At 45.2% G+C, this 17,710-nt stretch overlaps 1 protein-coding gene across 1 annotated transcript in view; it reads left to right on the top strand.

Moving 5' to 3' along the window:
* NT5DC3 (5'-nucleotidase domain containing 3) overlaps positions 1–17,710 on the top strand; it is a 63,590-nt gene that overhangs the window by 28,028 nt on the left and 17,852 nt on the right. The window contains exons 3-11 of the mRNA XM_065937951.1: positions 1,591–1,665; positions 2,134–2,189; positions 7,769–7,859; positions 8,823–8,957; positions 11,040–11,100; positions 11,856–11,958; positions 12,099–12,200; positions 14,862–14,943; positions 15,921–16,007. Of these exons, the coding sequence (XP_065794023.1) occupies positions 1,591–1,665; positions 2,134–2,189; positions 7,769–7,859; positions 8,823–8,957; positions 11,040–11,100; positions 11,856–11,958; positions 12,099–12,200; positions 14,862–14,943; positions 15,921–16,007 (792 nt within the window). The remainder of the gene's footprint in view (positions 1–1,590; positions 1,666–2,133; positions 2,190–7,768; positions 7,860–8,822; positions 8,958–11,039; positions 11,101–11,855; positions 11,959–12,098; positions 12,201–14,861; positions 14,944–15,920; positions 16,008–17,710) is intronic.

The raw sequence follows: 17,710 nt of genomic DNA, 5'->3' as shown, positions 1-17,710 counted from the left end.
GGCAGTGTTGTAATGTGGAGGTTAGCATCTCTGTCCAGATCTCCGTGATTGATTATCAGGACGGGGGGGCGTGTGGACCGGCTACAGAATTTAGGAATTATGCACATGGAATTCCTGCGTTTTTCTGCAGCATTTTAGTGTTAACTTTACTTAAAGCTCTAAAAGACAGTTCTGTAGCATTTTAAGGGGAAACTTTGATCTCTGCCTGCACACGCTAGCCTGTCCAGATTGCACTCAGAATGAGAACAAATCCAGGGACTGAAGGAAACCCAGATGACGCTCAAATCAGAAGATTTTTAATAAAACCCCAAGTAAAGGTCTTTTATTGTTTATAGTTCTTCTGCTGTCAGGGACACCAGTCATTTTCATGACACGTTGGGTGAGTCATGTTTTTCTGGCTGGTGATCACTTTCTAAGCTATATGAGTCCAGAAAATCTAGCTGTAGGTCATTGGAGAGACGTGTCACTTCCTGGCTGATGGGAGTGTCTTTGACTTCCTCGACCAGATGTTACTGTTAAGGGTGTTCCCAACCAGAGTTTCCGTGTATGTGTGTCTGTGTGTGAAGTGTATTAGTAAAAATGAAGGACCATGCACGGTGTGCAGGATTCTTGGAAACGCCCAGGAGTGGAAATAAATAGCATTGAGTGATTTCTTGGCACACGTGAAGGGTGTTAGATAAATGAGCCCAAATGTGACATTTGACTCAGCGCTTCGTGCAGCCTGGCTGGAATTACTCCCTGCGTGTGGGTCAGCCTGGTGGCTCCAGGAGGCGTTCTCGCACACGCGTGACCTTGGCTGTGCACGAGGAGATGGCAGTGCAGTCACGCAGCGGGGGCTCCCGTGCTGGCTGATGCTGACCTCGGCCTTTACATGAGCAGATGCCATCATGACTGGGAGGTCTGGGGACACAGCCTCCCTGGACGCAGGAGTGGATATTCTGGCTGGTAGGTCCACGCTCTGAGCGCAGGGGCCGTGGGGAGACCCTGACCCCATGCCCCCCCACACCCCTGCTGTGCGGCCTGGGCCAGGTTGTCTCATCCGAAGCCTCTGAGGTCCCTTCTGTCAGATGGGCACGGTGGGGCCTGCTACCAGTGGGTCACTGGGATTCTACTTCTGAGATCTGGAGAGAGAGGAAAGTAGTGGGTAAAGAAGGGGCTGGCATTTTTGTGCACTAGGAGGGACAGGTTTATGATAGGAAGTAGCAGGGGAGCGAGGCCATGTGTTCTGAACTGGCATTGGAGCCGTAACAGGGAGCCATGTGCTGGGACAGGGTGTCTCTGGCCCCAGGGGGAGCAAGGCTAAGGCATTCCTGCAGCTGAGGTGAGAACAGGTAAGGCCTGGGAGGTTGGGGGGCTGAGGCCTCCCCTGTGTGTGGGCAGATAAAGGGGAGGGGGCTCTGTGGCCTGGAGGCGCTTGGCCTGAAGCAGGAGGCAAGCTGCGGTCCATCTCTTCTGACCACAGCTTCCTACCCAGGTGCACCAGCCACCTCAGCCTCCGAACAAAGGCCAAGTGTGGATGCTGTCTTGACCTTGACCTTGACCTTACTACGTAACTCCTTAGCTAAAACCAGTGCCTCTCTTCCTTCTTAGTATCCCGTGGAAATCAGGAAGTATGAGTATGACCCAGACTTTGCAATTCGCGGACTGCATTATGACGTGCAGCGGGTAGGTGTAATTCTCATGTTTTTCTACAGTTTAGCACATCAGGAATAAAATGTATTCTTCGTGCTTTTCTTTGCTGAATGCATAAATTGATTTGAAATTATATTCTCTGGGGCTGCAGAACTAAATTATCCGAAACACTTTTGGGTGAAGTCTTTTTTAGGAGACTGTATATTGGAAGAGCCTGAATGCATTTAGCCACTAGGCAATGCTACTTATATCCAAATAGTCATTTTCGATGTTTTGAGGAGGAGCTGGTTGTCATATCTTTTTTTTTTTGCAGACAGATCATTTCCTTAATGGGCTGCACAGTGCTTTAATTAGCAAGTAAACCTTTCAGAAACATACAGTGTGTTTCTTTGTGTACGACAACTTAATGTTGATAGGATTCACAATGACACCTGGAACTTTCATTAAGTATGCAGTTTGTGGTGCGTTAATTTACCTGTGCATGTGCTTGTGTTTTTGAAGGCGGTCTTGATGAAGATTGATGCTTTTCATTATATCCAGCTGGGAACCGTCTACAGGTAAGAGTAAGAGGAGGTAAATTTAATCCCCTCCCCCTCAAGTAACCAAATTGCTTTGGCTTTCAAGACTCCCTGACTGTTCAGTGTTGGGACCCTGCAGTGTGTATCTGTAAGGCATTCATTCGTTTACCCGCTCCCTGCGTCATTCAGGAGCATTGATCGGGCCACTGCCAAGTTACGTGCTAGTGGTTTGGCTTGTGAGGATGTCCTCAAGGGGCTTGGAGCGCAGGTGGGAAGCCACACCAGGAAACCAGTGAGTGCAGTCCACAGTGACCCGGGCTAGGATGACCGTGTGCTCAGGCCATTAGGGGCCACTTCGGAGGGCTCTGGGGAGGGCGAGCTCTCCAGAGGCGATGGTGGCCCCCTGAGGGAGGGTCCTGCAGAGGAGGTGGGGAAGGATGGGGCAGGGCAGGTCGTTCCCACCATGATAGTTGAGTAGTTTGGACATTGTCTCTTTTCCTGCTGTTTGTTAGAATTAGTAGAAGTACTGAGCTCAGTGGGAGATCTTCGTAACTGAAATAAAGGGTTTTGCCTTTTCTAATTCTTGAAATTGGGGATGCTGTTGAGGACTGTGGTTTGTGTGCGTGTGTATATAAAGGTATGTGAAAGTGAAAGTGTTAGTCACTCAGTCGTGTCCGAGTATTTGTGACCCCATGTACTGTAGCCCACCAGGCTCCCTCTGTCCGTGGGATTCTCCAGGCAAGAATACTGGAGTGGGTAGCCTTTCCCTTCTCCAGGGGATCTTCCCAACCCGGGGATCAAACCCAGGATTCCCACATTGAAGGCAGGTTCTTTACCATATGTGTAAATATTTGGTATTTTCTTTCTGTTCCTAAATAATATGCTCATACTTCTGTTCCCTAATTTATTAATTCTGGACATTGTCCCTGCTGCGAGGACTGAGGACTTGGCCCTCCCACACATGCAGCCCCATCCCCAGCCTCATTTTCCTAACCTCGCTAAGAGCCCTCTCTGGTTGCTTCACCGTATTGTTTGCATCATGATTCCACAGATTGTGTTCATTCTTAAGCAAGTAGCGCATTGTTTTCTTTCTTGTGCAGCATTTGGTTTTTCCTCGGTTTAATAATCATCTCAGTTTTTACTTGCTTAGTTTCCTATGTAGCTATCTAGTTTTTTTTCCTAAATGTTCCTTCACAGATATCAAGCAGGCATTTATTTCCCCACAACTCAAATGTTTTACATAATCTCTCACTTTTTTTTTTTTTTTTTGACTACCGCCTCCTACTCTGATCTGCTCTGATTGCTCATCCAGGGACTTCAATTTGCTACTTTCTCTGTTTCCTGGCTCTCATCTCTCCCTCTTTCTAACTCTACTGCCTCATTTTGCTGGCGCACATCCTGCAGTAGCTTCCTGGTGCCTCCCATGGCTGAGTCTCGCTGGGGATCTGTGCTGGTTCATCAGTTCCTGTCTTTGGGGTCCCATTGCAGGCTCTGTCCTCAGTGTTGTTAAGTCAGGGGCCTCCTTTCACCAACGTTTCCGAAAACATGTTGAAATGTCTATGTGCTGATGTCTTTGCTCTCATTTCCTTTGACCTTTTCAGCAGTTTATTCTTTTACTGTCATTTTAGTGGTGTTTCAAGAGGGAGAAGAGGTGGTGGTGATGAGGCAAATAGTAATAGTAGTAGTAATAATAAATAGCAACTCAGCATTGTTGAGTTTTGCAGTGCAACAGATACTGCCGTAAGGGTTTTGAGTTAACTCATTTGAACCTCAAAATAATCTTATGAGGTAGGTACTGCTATTGGTCCCAAAGATGTTAATAAGTAACTTGCCCAAGGCCACACAGAAGTAGAATTCAGACCCAGACAGTCTGGCTCCTGGCAGTGCTCTTGGCCCATGTGCAGCATTTCTGAATGTCTGAGAGTTAACTGGCAGTCTTCAGCAGATCTTTCGAATCTGTCCTTCCATCTCTGTTTCTGCCATCCACTCTTGGACTCAGACACTTACCCCTGCTCTCCTGGGCTCCTGCGGTTTTTTGCAGCACAGCCCCCAGACTGGATGTTTTGCTAGACTGATTTACCTAAAGCATTGCCTTCAACAACCCCCTTCTCTCTTCTGAATCCTGGATGGCTCCCCATTGTCTAAGGAATAGAGCCCAGATCTCTTAAATATTCCATCAACCTTCTCTAAACCCTTAGCTTTCTCCTCTTCCATACACAGCTCTTTCACTTCCTCGATTGGTTAAAACTCTTGGTTGCAAGTGGCTGAGACACAACTCAAGCCGGCTTAAACAAAAGCCCAGTTTGGACTCACTAATGGTGTAGTCCAGGGACAGATCTGGTTGCAGGTGTAGCTGGCTCCAGAGGCCCAAATGGTTGTTGTCAGTGCTCTTTCTGTTTCTTGACGCTCCTCCTGTCTGGGTTTGCTCAGAGCAGGCCCCTCCGCGTGGTGATCCCTGGCAGTACCAGGCTTCCAGCCTCTGCTCCAGGTCAAGTGAAGAAAGGGAGTTTTTCTTTCTAACAGTTTCAGCTGGAGGGAGTGGATGCCAGATTTGTGCAAATAGCAGGTAAATACCTTTCCTCTGAGTTCTCCTTTTCACTGCTCTGCATCTGTGCAGGCTGGCATTCTTCCAGGATGCGATTTTCCTTCCTCTCTGCTTCTTGAAATCTCACTCGTCCTTCTGCATGGCTGACAGGTGGCAAGGCCTCTCCTCACCCTCTCAGCTTGACATGATCCTTCTCTCCTCTCTTCTGGGCCACACCATCCTGTGGCTCCTAATTACCGTGTTTCTTCTTCTCCAGATAAATTGTCTGTTATGGTAGGGGTATGGATTGGGCTAGGTAGGAGGAGCCACTGAGGCATTTAAAGGGGAAGGAGTGCTCAGGTTGAGGTCCTGGAAAGATGGCTGGGGGCTCAGTGCTGAGAGGGTGTGGCGGCCGAGGCAGCAGGGGTGCGTGTGTGACTCCGGAGTCACACTTCCTGAGTGTGAATCCCAGCCCCGATGCTCACCTGTGTGTGACCTTGAGCCAGTTCTTGACCGTCTGTTTCAAAGCCTTGGTTTATTGCTCTCTAAAATGGGCACGATTCCAGCACCCACCTCAGGGCGGCTGGTCGTTTGGACTAGAGTAGGCTTGGGACAGCATGCGTGCTGAGTTGCTTCAGTGATGTCTGACCCTTTGTGACCCTGTGCACTGTAGCCTACCAGGCTCCTCTGTCCATGGGATTCTGCAGGCAAGGATACTGGTGTGGTTTCCTCCTCCAGGGCATCTTCCCGACCCAGGAATCGAACCTGGGTCTCTTACAGCTCCTGCATTGGCAGGTGGGCTCTTTACCACTAGCGGCCCCTGGGAAAGTGTCCCTTTCCTCCTCTCTCCCCTCTAAAGGGGCAATGAGTGAGTGAATGGAGGGGAAGGGTGTGCACACCTCAGCCTCGCTCCCCTCTGAGCCCCATGCCCTTGCATCCCCCTTCATTGGGTGGCTTTCAGGTTACGTGTGGGCTGTGCAAGTGAGCACTGCTGGGCCGAGGGGGGGACTGACTTCCCTCCACAGGCCTGTTCAGCACCCGCATCTCAAGTTCTCTTTAGGAATCTGGTGAAAAGCTGGGGTTGTTCCCATCATAGCCATAGCGCGGAACTTGGATGGCGCTTCCCATGTACTGGGTGCCGTTCTCTTCATAGCAACTCATTTAATCTTCTCAGCAGCACCAGGAAGTGGGTACTTGTTTTGCCACTCATTTAAAAAATGACACTAAGACCCAAAGAGATTAAATTACTTGTTCCTTGTCCAGGTAATCCCTCAGCAGTTGAGGGAGCTGGGATTTGAACCCAGGGTAGGCTCGTTCAGATCTGTGCTCCTACCCGTTATTTCTCATAAACACACAGGGTGTGTAAAGTAATTTTCACTGTGACTTCAGCTTTGGTGTAGGCCACGCTCAGGTGCAGTTGACTGTCCCTCTAAGTCTGGCTCCAGCAGGTCTGTATGTTGTGGGTACCGCCTGCAGCAGAATCCAGCTGACTGTGGCCCACTGAGTTCAGTGCATCTTTTGAGCTGGTAGTTGGTTATGTGGACCTTAAAGATGTGGCTTGTGTGGCCACACGCCTGGAAATGTGTCCTGGAGGCGGCAGTGCTGCTGGATGGAGGACTGGAAGTGTGGTCCTGGTGTGGAGAAAGAAAGGCAATTCACCCGGCAGAGTTCCTGTTTACTGTGTTGACTCTCTTTCTAGGTGTTAGATGCTTCAGGGCGTGTACTGCTTACTGCTGCTGCTTTAGCCAGAGTAGTTTTCCAAGGTCACTGTCTAGAAGAAGCTGGTGTAGTCCCAGGGTCTTATCTGATTTCTGGAGCAAAGATGGAAGGGAAGCACAGTGCTTTTTTGTTTTCAAAGGCCAGTAGTTGTTTCAAGTTAATCAAGATTGGAGGCAAAATACCAGTGACTCCCCTTGGATATTTTTAAAATTAAGACAGGAGTGGAGAATGGAGGAAAGAGGCTGAGATGATGTTTTCATTAAAGTTCCATATCAAATATAAATTATGTTTTGTATGTACTTTAATACTGACTGGTTTTGTGTGAGAAGCTGCATGAGGAACTGAAATTCGAGCTGAATTGTGGCACAGCATGGTATTGCCGTCATTCATTCTGCGGTTTCCTCACCACTGGAGTCTGTTTCTCGGGTGCCTTCTCCTCTCGAGAAGGGGGTGGGAACAGACATTTCCCTTCACGGGGCTCTGGAGGCGATTCCGGGGGAGGAGGTCTGAGACCATTAAGTTGCAGGTGAAGCACCTGCTCACAGGCGCCAGAGGCAGGGGTGGGATCTGGGCCGCTCACACTCCAGTGTTTGTCCCCTGTGTTCGGAGGAGCTGGATGCATTTACAGGTTCTGCTGCAGCCCCCAGAAGCAGGCAGGTGGGGCGTGTTCCCTCTGTTTTTACCGGTGGGGATCCTGGCCTCACTGTGATACGGCATTTGGGATCATTCCTGCTGGAGGTGGTGTCGGGCATCCTGACGCGGGGGTTGGTCCACCTGAGCCTGGTGCCTGACTCTGCGTCAGCACTGATCTTCTTAGGGTAGAGCGTCGGAGGGCAGGAGAGTGGTGGGGACAGACCAGCCTCTCTCCCTAACGTAGTAAAAACATTAATAATAAAAAAAGAACAAAACCCACCCAAAGCGAGTCACTAGGAGACCGCGTGCCTTGTTAAAGGAGGCAGTGGGACGTGGTGGTCGCAGAGCCCAGGAGCCAGTCCTCACCCACCACTTTCACTTTGGTGACCTTGAGCAGGATCTGTGACCTTTTGTGCTTTCGTGGCTTCTGCTGGAGAATGGGAAGAATAACAGTGCCTCACTCCTAAGTCTGCTGAGAATGACGTGAATGACTGTGAAATTCATTTCTGGCACCCAGTAGGTACCACGTGGTGTCAGCTACTATCTTTCCCACGATGATGGTGGTGGTAATAGTAGCAGCAGCATGCCTGTTATTTGTAGCAGTTACCAGTGGCATCACCTCCTGCTTCCTTGTGACAACAGCATCTTGCACCTCAGCTGAAAAATTTCAGCAGTCACTGGAGGTCTGAATATCACTGCCGTCTCTAACTGATGCTAACTGCCCTGCCTGTGATTTTCCCAGGGGCCTCAGCGTGGTCCCCGATGAGGAGGTCATTGAAATGTACGAGGGCTCCCACGTGCCTTTGGAACAGATGAGCGACTTTTATGGGAAGGTAATGAGAAATCATTTATTTAAAGCGGCCTCTCTTTTTCCTTTACGAAATGTGGCCTGGTAGCTTTAGGATCTTAAACCACTAGACTCTCTGCTCACAAGGAATCAAGAAGGCAATTGGGGTTGTGTTTTGAGAGACCCTCGATTTGGGAGAGGTGAGTATGTTCGAGTCTCTCCTGGGTTCTTTCATGATTCTCCTTTCTCGGCCCTTCCTCCCTACCTGATGAAGGCTCCTTACACCTTCCTTGTAGCCCTCCCCCATTTGCCACCACCTCCCCAGGCGTGTCCCCACTTTTTGGTGAAGTCACTGGGGTTGTCATTGTAGCAACTGTCGCCTCCTCTAAGATTAAGAGCAGGACAGCACTCTGCTCTGTGCCTAAGGGAGACCTCTGCCTTTCTAACTTTCGTGGTCTTTGCCCTTAGAAGTTTTGCTTCTTGTTTTATTAGATGCAGCCTCTTATTTGTGTTACCAAAATGCAAGGAAGATGCCTAGTCACCTGGTAAACTTAGACTTATAAATCACACAAGTTTGGGGAAAGACTCTTTTCCAAGCTCCCACGTGGGCTTTTGAGGGGGTGGGAGTGATGGTGCTCAAATTTAGGAGAGTTAGCGGCTTTTTATGTCATTCACACGGGAAAAAATCAATTTACTGCCTTTGCTCTGTGTACGATGAAAGAGTGTGAGCTGAAAATTGGATGGACCCCAAAGGAGAACAGAACGGGAAGGCTGGCCAGACTTTGGAGGGGAAGTCAGGGCATTTCCTTGGAAAGCCCATTTGCACTTAGAGTGAGACGTCAGCCCTGCCGTGAAGGACAGGAAACAGGGTGAACGTTTTTTTTACTTTTTTATTAGAATTTTTCTTTCCTTGTGGAGAGGGAGCCTGATGATGACCAGGATCCCCCGGTGGATGTAAAGCCTGCTGTGGCGTTGGCTCCCTTGCTAAAGCCTCTCTCCCTGCCTGCAGAGTTCTGGAAACACCATGAAGCAGTTCATGGACATCTTCTCCCTGCCCGAGATGACCCTGCTGTCCTGTGTGAACGAGCACTTCCTGAAGAACAACATCGACTACGAGCCTGTGCACCTGTACAAAGACGTCAAGGTCGTGTAGACATGGGGGTGACACGCTGCACCTCTTCTAGCTCAGAAGTGATAGAATCTCTGGCTTCCATTGTCGGCTGCGTGTTTGAGATCGTCCTTTGACTGGAACCTCTTTTATTCGCAGTTTAACCTTGGAAATCCTAAGAAAGGGGTTAGGAGAATTGGAAATGAGTCAAATTGTTTGTTAAAAGAAGAGGGTACTTGTTACCTGGATTTCTGTGTGCGTATACATACCCACATCATTTACATAATTTTGTATTTGTGTATTTTACTTTATGTTCACACTTATGTGTGTTTATAGATGCATTCTTTAAGCTGTCTGAGCTTTTTTCAGTACTTAAAAATGTCTTTATATATTGTTTATTTAATATATATTTTTAATGCTTATTTCTAAGCATCTTTATATATATAATTTGAATATCTGTATTTTTAAAAGGGGCTTCCCAGGTGGCGGAGTGATTAAAAAATCCACCTGCCAACACAGGAGTCTTAAGATTTGAGGGTTCAATCCTTGGGTCAGAACAATCCCCTGGAGAAGGAAATGGCAACCTGCTCTGGTATTCTTGCCTGGAAAATGCTATGGACAGAGGCGCCTGGCGGGCTACAGTCCATGGGGTCCCAAAGAGTCAGACGTAGCTGAGTGACTGAGCATGCAGTTGTAAAAGATCGGTATATACATTCTACAGTGTTTTTATTATGTGTTCATGACTAGGTTTAAATATTGACTGCCTCAAATCATGGGTTTTAGAAAATACAGGGTGAATTGCAGTTTCTCAATATCGGTTCGGTATTGTTTTAACTAAATTTAAATGTTTAGTTTCCAGTCTCTGTTTTGGCTCACAGAGATACTTCATCTTTAAGAATGTTTAAGAATTACTGGAGTTCTGTAACCCTTAGCGTTCATGAGGAAGGTTGTTTACTACAGAGTTCAGTTTTTACTCTGAAGTGTTCACTGCCACACATGTGTGTGAATACACACAGGGAGAGTTTACTGTGTTCCAGGCACTATTTTTCTGAATGCTATATGCCTATTAATTAATCTGATCCTTACAAGAATGCCATGAGATATCATCGCCTTCATTTTACAGATGGAGAAATTGAGGCACAGAGAGGTTGAGTGAGTCGCCCAAGGACTTCCCGTTAGTAAGTAGCAGAGCCTGGATTTCAGGCCAGGAAGCTGGGCTCCGGCTTGCTCTTAACCACTGCCTTCTGCCGTTGTGCAGTTGAAACAGGCCTTTGCTGGAAGGTAATTGAGGGTGAGTTTACAATCAGGAGCTGCTTGTTCCTGACAGTAGGCACCTCCCAGTTTTCTAAGGCTTTGTGCTCGTTATTTAGTCACTAAATCATGCCTGACTCTTTTGCAGCCCTGTGATTTGTGGCCCACCAGGCTCCTCTCTCCATGGGATTTCTTATGGCCCAGCTTTTCCTGCAGCCCAGTCCTCTGCTACAGGCTCCAGAAAGTGTCTCTGCGCTTCCAGGAGTGCCCCCCTGTGTAGTAGACCTGCTCAGAGCCCCCTAGGAGCAGGGCTGTGCTTTGACCCCTGCCAGGCATCAGGCTGCCACTCCGCCAGGCTCGTCCTTGTGTCTGCCTGCCGGATCAGAGCTCTGCCTGCGTTCCAAGCTCCTTGACAGTTCCTTGCCTTTTTGGTAGCACTGAAGAGAGGAGGATCCTATCCTGTTGGTCTCTGCCTCTTTTTTTAGGTCACAGAGTCTGTTGTTGGGGTCCAGAGAAGGGTGCAAAGATGAAAGCAGCAGTCCTTCCCTTTGTCGGGGTGACCTGAAATCATGGCCCTCATACGGCATATAAATGACTATTTATCCTGTGGAACTTCATTCAGAATTGTTCACACAAATTGCCTCCTCCAAGTGACTCTTTTGAAAATTGCACTGGAACCTGCTGCTGTCACCATGGAAACTTAAGTTTCTTCCTGCCCATGATAAATGGACCAGAATTTAGATTTCATTTAGTGCCTTGGTTGCCAGACTCTGCAGACAGATATTATCCTAAATGACCTTTCGCTTGTCCTCTCACTCAGACTATCTCAGTTATACTCAGACTGATTAAAAACCTATCTTTTGACAGGATTCAATTCGGGACGTGCACACCAAAGGGATCATGTACAGAGCAATTGAAGCAGATATTGGTATGTACCAGATATTACGTGAAGATCTACATTTCCTTTTGCTGTATAATTATGTAGGCATTTTACTCTCACTCCAGGTCTGTACCTCTTCTTTAAAAAAGAAAAAATTTATTTTTGGCTATACTGGGTCTTCATTGCTGTGTTCAGTCTTTAGTTATGGCGAGTGGAGGCTACTCTAGTTGGGATTCGACAGCTTCTCATTGCAGTGTCTTCTCTTGTTGTGGAGCAAGGGCTGTAAAACACACAGGATTCAGTGGTTGCGGCTCATGGGCTCTAGAGCGCAGGCTCAGTAATTGTGGCTCATGGGCTGAGTTGCCCTGTGGCATGTGAGATTTTAGCTCCCAGACCAGGGATCGAACCTATGTCCCCTGTGTTGGCCGGCAGATTCCTAACCAGTGGACCACCAGGGAAGCCCCCGCAGTACCTCTGCTGAGTGCAGTGCAGGGACCTTGCATCCTTGCACCTCACATGTCTCCCTCCCCTTTGTCTCAGAAGTTGACATAATCCTGACTCAAGTAGGGGAGCTGGCAGCAACAGCCACTTAAGTTTTTTCCGTTTAGACTGAATAGGTAAGGTCTTGGTTACTGATTCACTGGGTACCAATATACCGACTTGAACCAGGCTTCAAACCTGAAGGCTTTTCTCCCCTCAAGTGCCCCAGACAGTGCTGGATCCATCTGCCCCCCTTAGGAAGTGCTTGCAGGTTTGCTGACTTCACCCTGAAACCCTGTGTGCATTTTCCTATTGCTCTTTAGAAAAGTACATCTGCTACGCTGAGCAGACCCGCGCGGTGTTGGCCAAGCTGGCTGATCATGGCAAGAAGATGTTTCTTATCACCAACAGCCCCAGTAGCTTTGTGTAAGTTCTTCTGTGTTTCCTACCTAGTTTCTGGCTCACTTCCAATGTTCTATGTATTTAAATAGTTGAACATTTGAAAGAAAAAGTTGTAAGGTTAATCCATTTAATGTTAGGCTAACCTGACTGCCATGTTGTTCTAGGGACAAAGGGATGAGGTATATTGTTGGAAAAGACTGGAGGGACCTGTTTGATGTGGTCATCGTTCAGGCTGAGAAGCCAAACTTCTTTAATGATAAGCGGAGGTAGGTGTCTCTTTTTAGGGACCAGATTTTATTCATCTGATGCTCTGAATACTTAATTGTGCCTTGGTGATATTGTGATAATGTGTCTTGGTAAAATACAATTGGAACATCACAAGCATCTGACGACATAGCTTTTGATACTTAATAAACCTCCTATCAAGTAATTGGAAGAAAGGTAGGATGAGTATGTACATAGCAGATAGCTTATTATTGAAACAGTTTTTGATTTAACTTGGGCTATGTCAGTCCTATGAGTCAGTCTTTAAGAAAAGGATGGAGAGCAGTTAAAATCCAAACTTAACATCACATAGTAAATTAGATCTCTCTATGGGGACGCATTGTGAAGTGTAACAAAATGGCAACAACAAGCCACCTGGTGAGTAGCTCTTTAAATAGAGCTCTAAATGGTGCACTGACAAGTGTCCTTAGATTTTGCAAAACTTCTCTGCAACACAGGTTTTGCATCAAATAGAGTAAATCTCTACCCAGACTTAGATAAAGACTTTCTGCCATGGTAGCTTTGGGAAATAGAGGCATGGGAGTTTGGGTTGTGCTCTTAACATTTCGTGGCAGGTGGGGTGAGGGTAGGGTCAAGTGTCCTAAAATGTCTTTTTAACATCTGGGACTGACCTGTTCACCAAGAGTGCATTATTCCCTCAGTCGTGTCCGACTCTTTGACCCATGAACTGTAGCCCAGTCTGCCACGATCCTCTGTCCATGGAATTTTCCAGGCAAGAATACTGGAGTGGGTAGCCATCCCCTTCTCCTGGGGATCTTCCCAAGTCAGAAACAAGCACAGGTCTCCCACATTGCGGGCAGATTCTTTACTGTCTGAGCCACCAGGGAAGTCATGGTCCCCAAATGTCAATGGTGTTGAGAGTTACTGCACTGGGATTATAAAAATGATTCCTATCTGTGGAATAATGGCCTACATTTGAAACACTTTTACCCACATTACTCTGTCCTGCAGTAGGTAACCAGTGCAGTCTTCCCCTCTGCTAGGTGATCTGTTTTTTTAACAGCAATGCTGTATCCATTTTGGGATGTATCTTTTTTTTTTTTTCTTTTCTCAAGATCTTTTTGAGGACCATTTTCAAGGTCTTTTTTGAATTTGTTCCAGTATTACTTCGGTTTTATATTTTGGTTTTTGGCTGCAAGGCATGTAGGACCTTAGTTTCCTGACCAGGGCTGGAATCTGTACCCTCTGCATCAGAAGGCAGAGGGTAATGTCAGCCACTGGACTGCCAGGGAAGTTCCTATGTTAGGTGATTTAAAGCATGACAATTCAGTGTCCTGTAGTCAGTGTTGAGTGGATTAAATTCCTCTTGTGATGCTAAATTCCAGTTTCCTGAGTGTCACAGTGACTCCTGGAAGAAAAGGCAAAACCAGGAACCATGTGCAGAGACTGAGAATTTAAGAGAATGCTCCATCTGTGGGGTTGGGAGTTAGGTGTAGACGTGCCTGTAGCTGTCATCACTGACTGGCTGCTTCGTCACTGATAACGTGCTCCCTGGCCTTTTCTCTTTGGATCTCAGGGAGGTGGTCAGGGGAAGGACCTCGTCTCCCCTTTCACCATGGACCTCCCTCCTCTGTCATATTTATACACAGTGGCAGAACGGTGTCTTAGATTATTAGATTTTCCCTGGAGGAGCCCGGCATAGCTCACTTGCTCTCACTCTAGATGTCTGGATTAAAAATCTTCTACCTGTATTCATCCCTCTGGTATTTATAATTTTGAAGGTTAAGGAACATCCACATGAGAGGATATTATGAAGTCATTAAAAATGAGGTATTTTTTTTTAAAAGCAGTGACTGTAAAAAATGATGTATGAATCACTTGGGAAATTGCTCACAGCCTTGGAGAGGAGAAGATACATAGCAGTATCCAGAAATGATCCTCATTTTATGTTCACAAAAAAGAGAAAGAGAGCAGATACATAAAAACCAAAAGATGTGGACTGAACTGGTGTGTTTCTACCTTGGTTCTGAAATTATGGATGATTTTCTTTTTCTTTATTGTATTTGCCTATGTTTTCCAGATGTTTTTTTGAGGTGAGTTTATATTTTTCTCACCAGAAAAGCAGTTCAAATAAGTGTTACCTAAATAAAGAAAAAGGACAAATGAACCTTGTGTTTTTTTTTGGACTAGCACACCCAGGGTGAGGAATGAGGCCTTTGTTCTGTTTTTCCGGTTTTCCATCATAAAATAATATGCCCGATTCTCTGATGTGCCTTGTATCTAGACTGGCTTCATTTCAAATACAAAGCTGGATGAATGTAATAAGCAGTATTTCTATAAGCTTTATTTTTTGTAAAACATTTTCTGCACGGTTGAGTAAGTTTAGAAAATTTGGGTTAAAGAAAGTTTCTTTGTAGGAGGGCTTTTCAGACCCATCAGCAACTTTTAAAGAGGGACATGTCTAGCTCACAGTGTTTTTCCAAATTCATCTGACTCTGGCGTTCGTTTCTCACTACCCTCCTCTGGATCCCGTGGTCTGCAGCATGGGATGTTTTGTACGAGGCTGGGGAACGTGGTGGTGGGGTTTGGTTTGGGTTGTGGGGCTCGTTTCTCTCTCCAGGGGGGTAACCGTGGAGTTTTTCTTCCAGCACACAGCATGCACTGCTACCACACATGGTAACGTTTCCTGTTTCTGTTGTCAGACCTTTCCGAAAGGTGAATGAGAAAGGTGTCTTACTCTGGGATAAAATCTACAAGCTGCAGAAGGGCCAGATTTACAAGCAGGTACCTTGTGACCCGTCTGTCCTTTTGGTCGATGTGATTTGTGATCAGTTATAATGATGGCACAGCTGGCCTTCACTGAGGCTCCCTGCGTGCCAGGCACGGTCCTGGGCGCTCTGCTTGGACTGACTGTGTATAACTTGGTGGCAGAATTTAAGCTTAAGTCAATATGTTTTCAGTGTGCTCTGTGTGAATTAATTCAGAATTGAGCAGCTTTTAAAAAATATATTTTTAAGCATTTTTTTCTGTAGGATATAAAATTTAGAATGCCAGTAGTAAAATAGAAGTTTCTCTTTAAGAATTGTGGCATCAATTACATAGCGTCTTATCCCAATTAGTAATTATTTCCTGATGAACTGTGTTTTAGATACAGTTTTGATATATTTTGGTTTCATATAAAGCTCTCCTATATTGAGTAAATGATTGAATCGCTGTCCATTTTTGTGTTACTGAAATTAGTTTTTAAAATTTTATCCTTTAAACATTATATTTGTATAATATTTATAACAAAATCACAGAACAGCACTATATAGTTATTTTTATACTGTGTGGTACATTCCTTGTATTATATACTGTCCAACTGGCTCATACCTGTTGTATATGTAACAGACTGCTGGATTTGGCACTAAGTATGTTTTCTAGGCCTGAAAGATTAGCTTGGAATCAGCCATTCCCCATCTAGGAAGCTAGTGGAAGAAAATGAGTAAGATGTAGCTGGCTGAAGAAAACTATTAAGAGGTAGCTAAAGCTTTGCTAAAGAATGTTTATCATGATGTTACTTACAAAATAGGTAGCAAGGTAAATGTCTAGTATCAGGTAATTGATGAAATGAATCATGGGTAGGTCTTAGCTGCTGAAGTCACATGGCCGGTGAATACTTATTGACATGGTCAATAAATGACAGAATATTAAATGTAAAATACAGGCCTTTTACTTGTCATATAATGCAATATAACACCCATATTTTTCTGTTATTGCAGGGCAATTTGTATGAATTTTTGAAGCTTACTGGATGGAGGGGCTCCAAAGTGTTGTATTTTGGTGACCATATATATAGTGACCTGGCGGTGAGAAATCTTATTTCCTATTTCTTTGTTGGGTACAGTGTTAGGCCCACTTATTGAGGAGTTTATCTATTATTTAAGACTATTTTCATACTTTCATAAAATGAGGACTGGGCCATATTTCTTGCTGCTTTTTTAAAAATGTCTCATATTTTACCAAACCAAATGGATCAAAGTCATGAAATAGAGGAATTTTGGGAAAATGATGGAAATTAACAATTTACTCAGGTTATCAGAAAAAAATCTTTCAGTTTAAAAAGCTAGGAAACAAATGACAGTGTTTTTTCCTTTTCCTTTCTTTATTAAGCATCAGAAACATTCAAATGCTGTGTAAGAGCTTGTAAACATCAGTCTGGGTTTCTTTTGCCTGATAGTCATTTTGAAAGAGTACAAAATGTAAAAAGCATAATAACTATTTCTAGGAAATGGCTATTATGTGAAAATGAGGCTTTCATGCTCTTTGGAATGACTGGAGTGTCTCAGGACTTGAATTATGACTTAATTTATAATTGGCACAGGAATGAGTGAGTCACACTTACTACCACCCTTGGTTCCTTGTGAAATGAATTTATGTATATGTATTTATATGTAAATGCAATTAATTTATACGAAGAGTGAAATACGTGAATGTATACAAACGTGCTTAGTAAAGTAGAAACCTGAAGTGCTCCTGTCAGGATGCTGGCACTCCCAGGATGTCCGGCCAAGCGACGTGGCATCATAAGACATACCTCTTGCTGTGTGGTCTGCGGGCCTTGAGGATCTGACTGCGCTACCCTGGAGGCATGTGGGTACCTGGCCCCACGGGTTGTCCCACACAGACAGGTCTTATGCTCTGAGAAGCTTCACCTTGCAGTTGTTTGTCCAGTGTGGTCCCTGTGACATTGGCATCACCCGGGAACTTGTTCAAACGGCAAATTCTTGGCCTCACCCCAGACCTACCGAGTTATAAAGAACTCTGGGGTTGGGACCCAGCCATCAGTGTTGTTCTCAGCTTTCCACGCTAAAATTTGATGTCATGGTGTTGCTGGCCTCATGGAGTGAGTTAGGAAGTGTTTCGTCTTCCTCAGTTTTTGGAAGAGTTTGAGAAGGATTGGTGTTCATTCTTTTATGTTGAATAGTGAAGCCATCCGGTTCTAGACTTCTCACTGTTGGAAGGTTTTAGATTCCTGATTCAGCCTTCTTCCTAGTCAGAGGTCTGTTCAGATTTACCAGTTCTTCATGATTCAGTCTTGGTAGGTTGTGTGTTTCTAGGCATTTGTCCATTTCGTCTGGATTATCCAAGTTGTTGGCATACAGTAGTTTACAGTACTCTTTTATAATCTATTTTTAAAACCTGTAGAATTGGTGGTAATGTCACCACTTACATTTCTGATTTTAGTAATTTGAGTCTTCTTGTGTTCTTATCAAACTTAATGGTTTGTCAATTTTGTTGATTTTTTTTTGAAGAACCAATTCTTAGTTTTATTGATTTTTCTCTGTTGTTTTTATATTCTCTATTTTATTTATTTCTGCTCTGATCTTTACCGTTTCTTTTTGTGCTGCTAGCTTTCAGTTTAGTTTGTTCTTTTTCTAGTTCTTTTAGGTATAAAGTTAAATCATTGTTTTGAGATCTTTCTTTCTCTATCTAGATGGCTAGAGGTGTTAATTTTCATTTTAGTCGTGCTTTTTTTGTATCCCATAAACTTCAGTATGTTCTGTTTGCA

Source organism: Muntiacus reevesi, chromosome 1 (assembly GCF_963930625.1).
Source record: "Muntiacus reevesi chromosome 1, mMunRee1.1, whole genome shotgun sequence".
Classification (NCBI taxonomy): domain Eukaryota; kingdom Metazoa; phylum Chordata; class Mammalia; order Artiodactyla; family Cervidae; genus Muntiacus; species Muntiacus reevesi.
The sequence above is the reverse complement of the archived record's forward strand: the minus strand, read 5'-3'. Positions and strand labels throughout refer to the sequence as shown.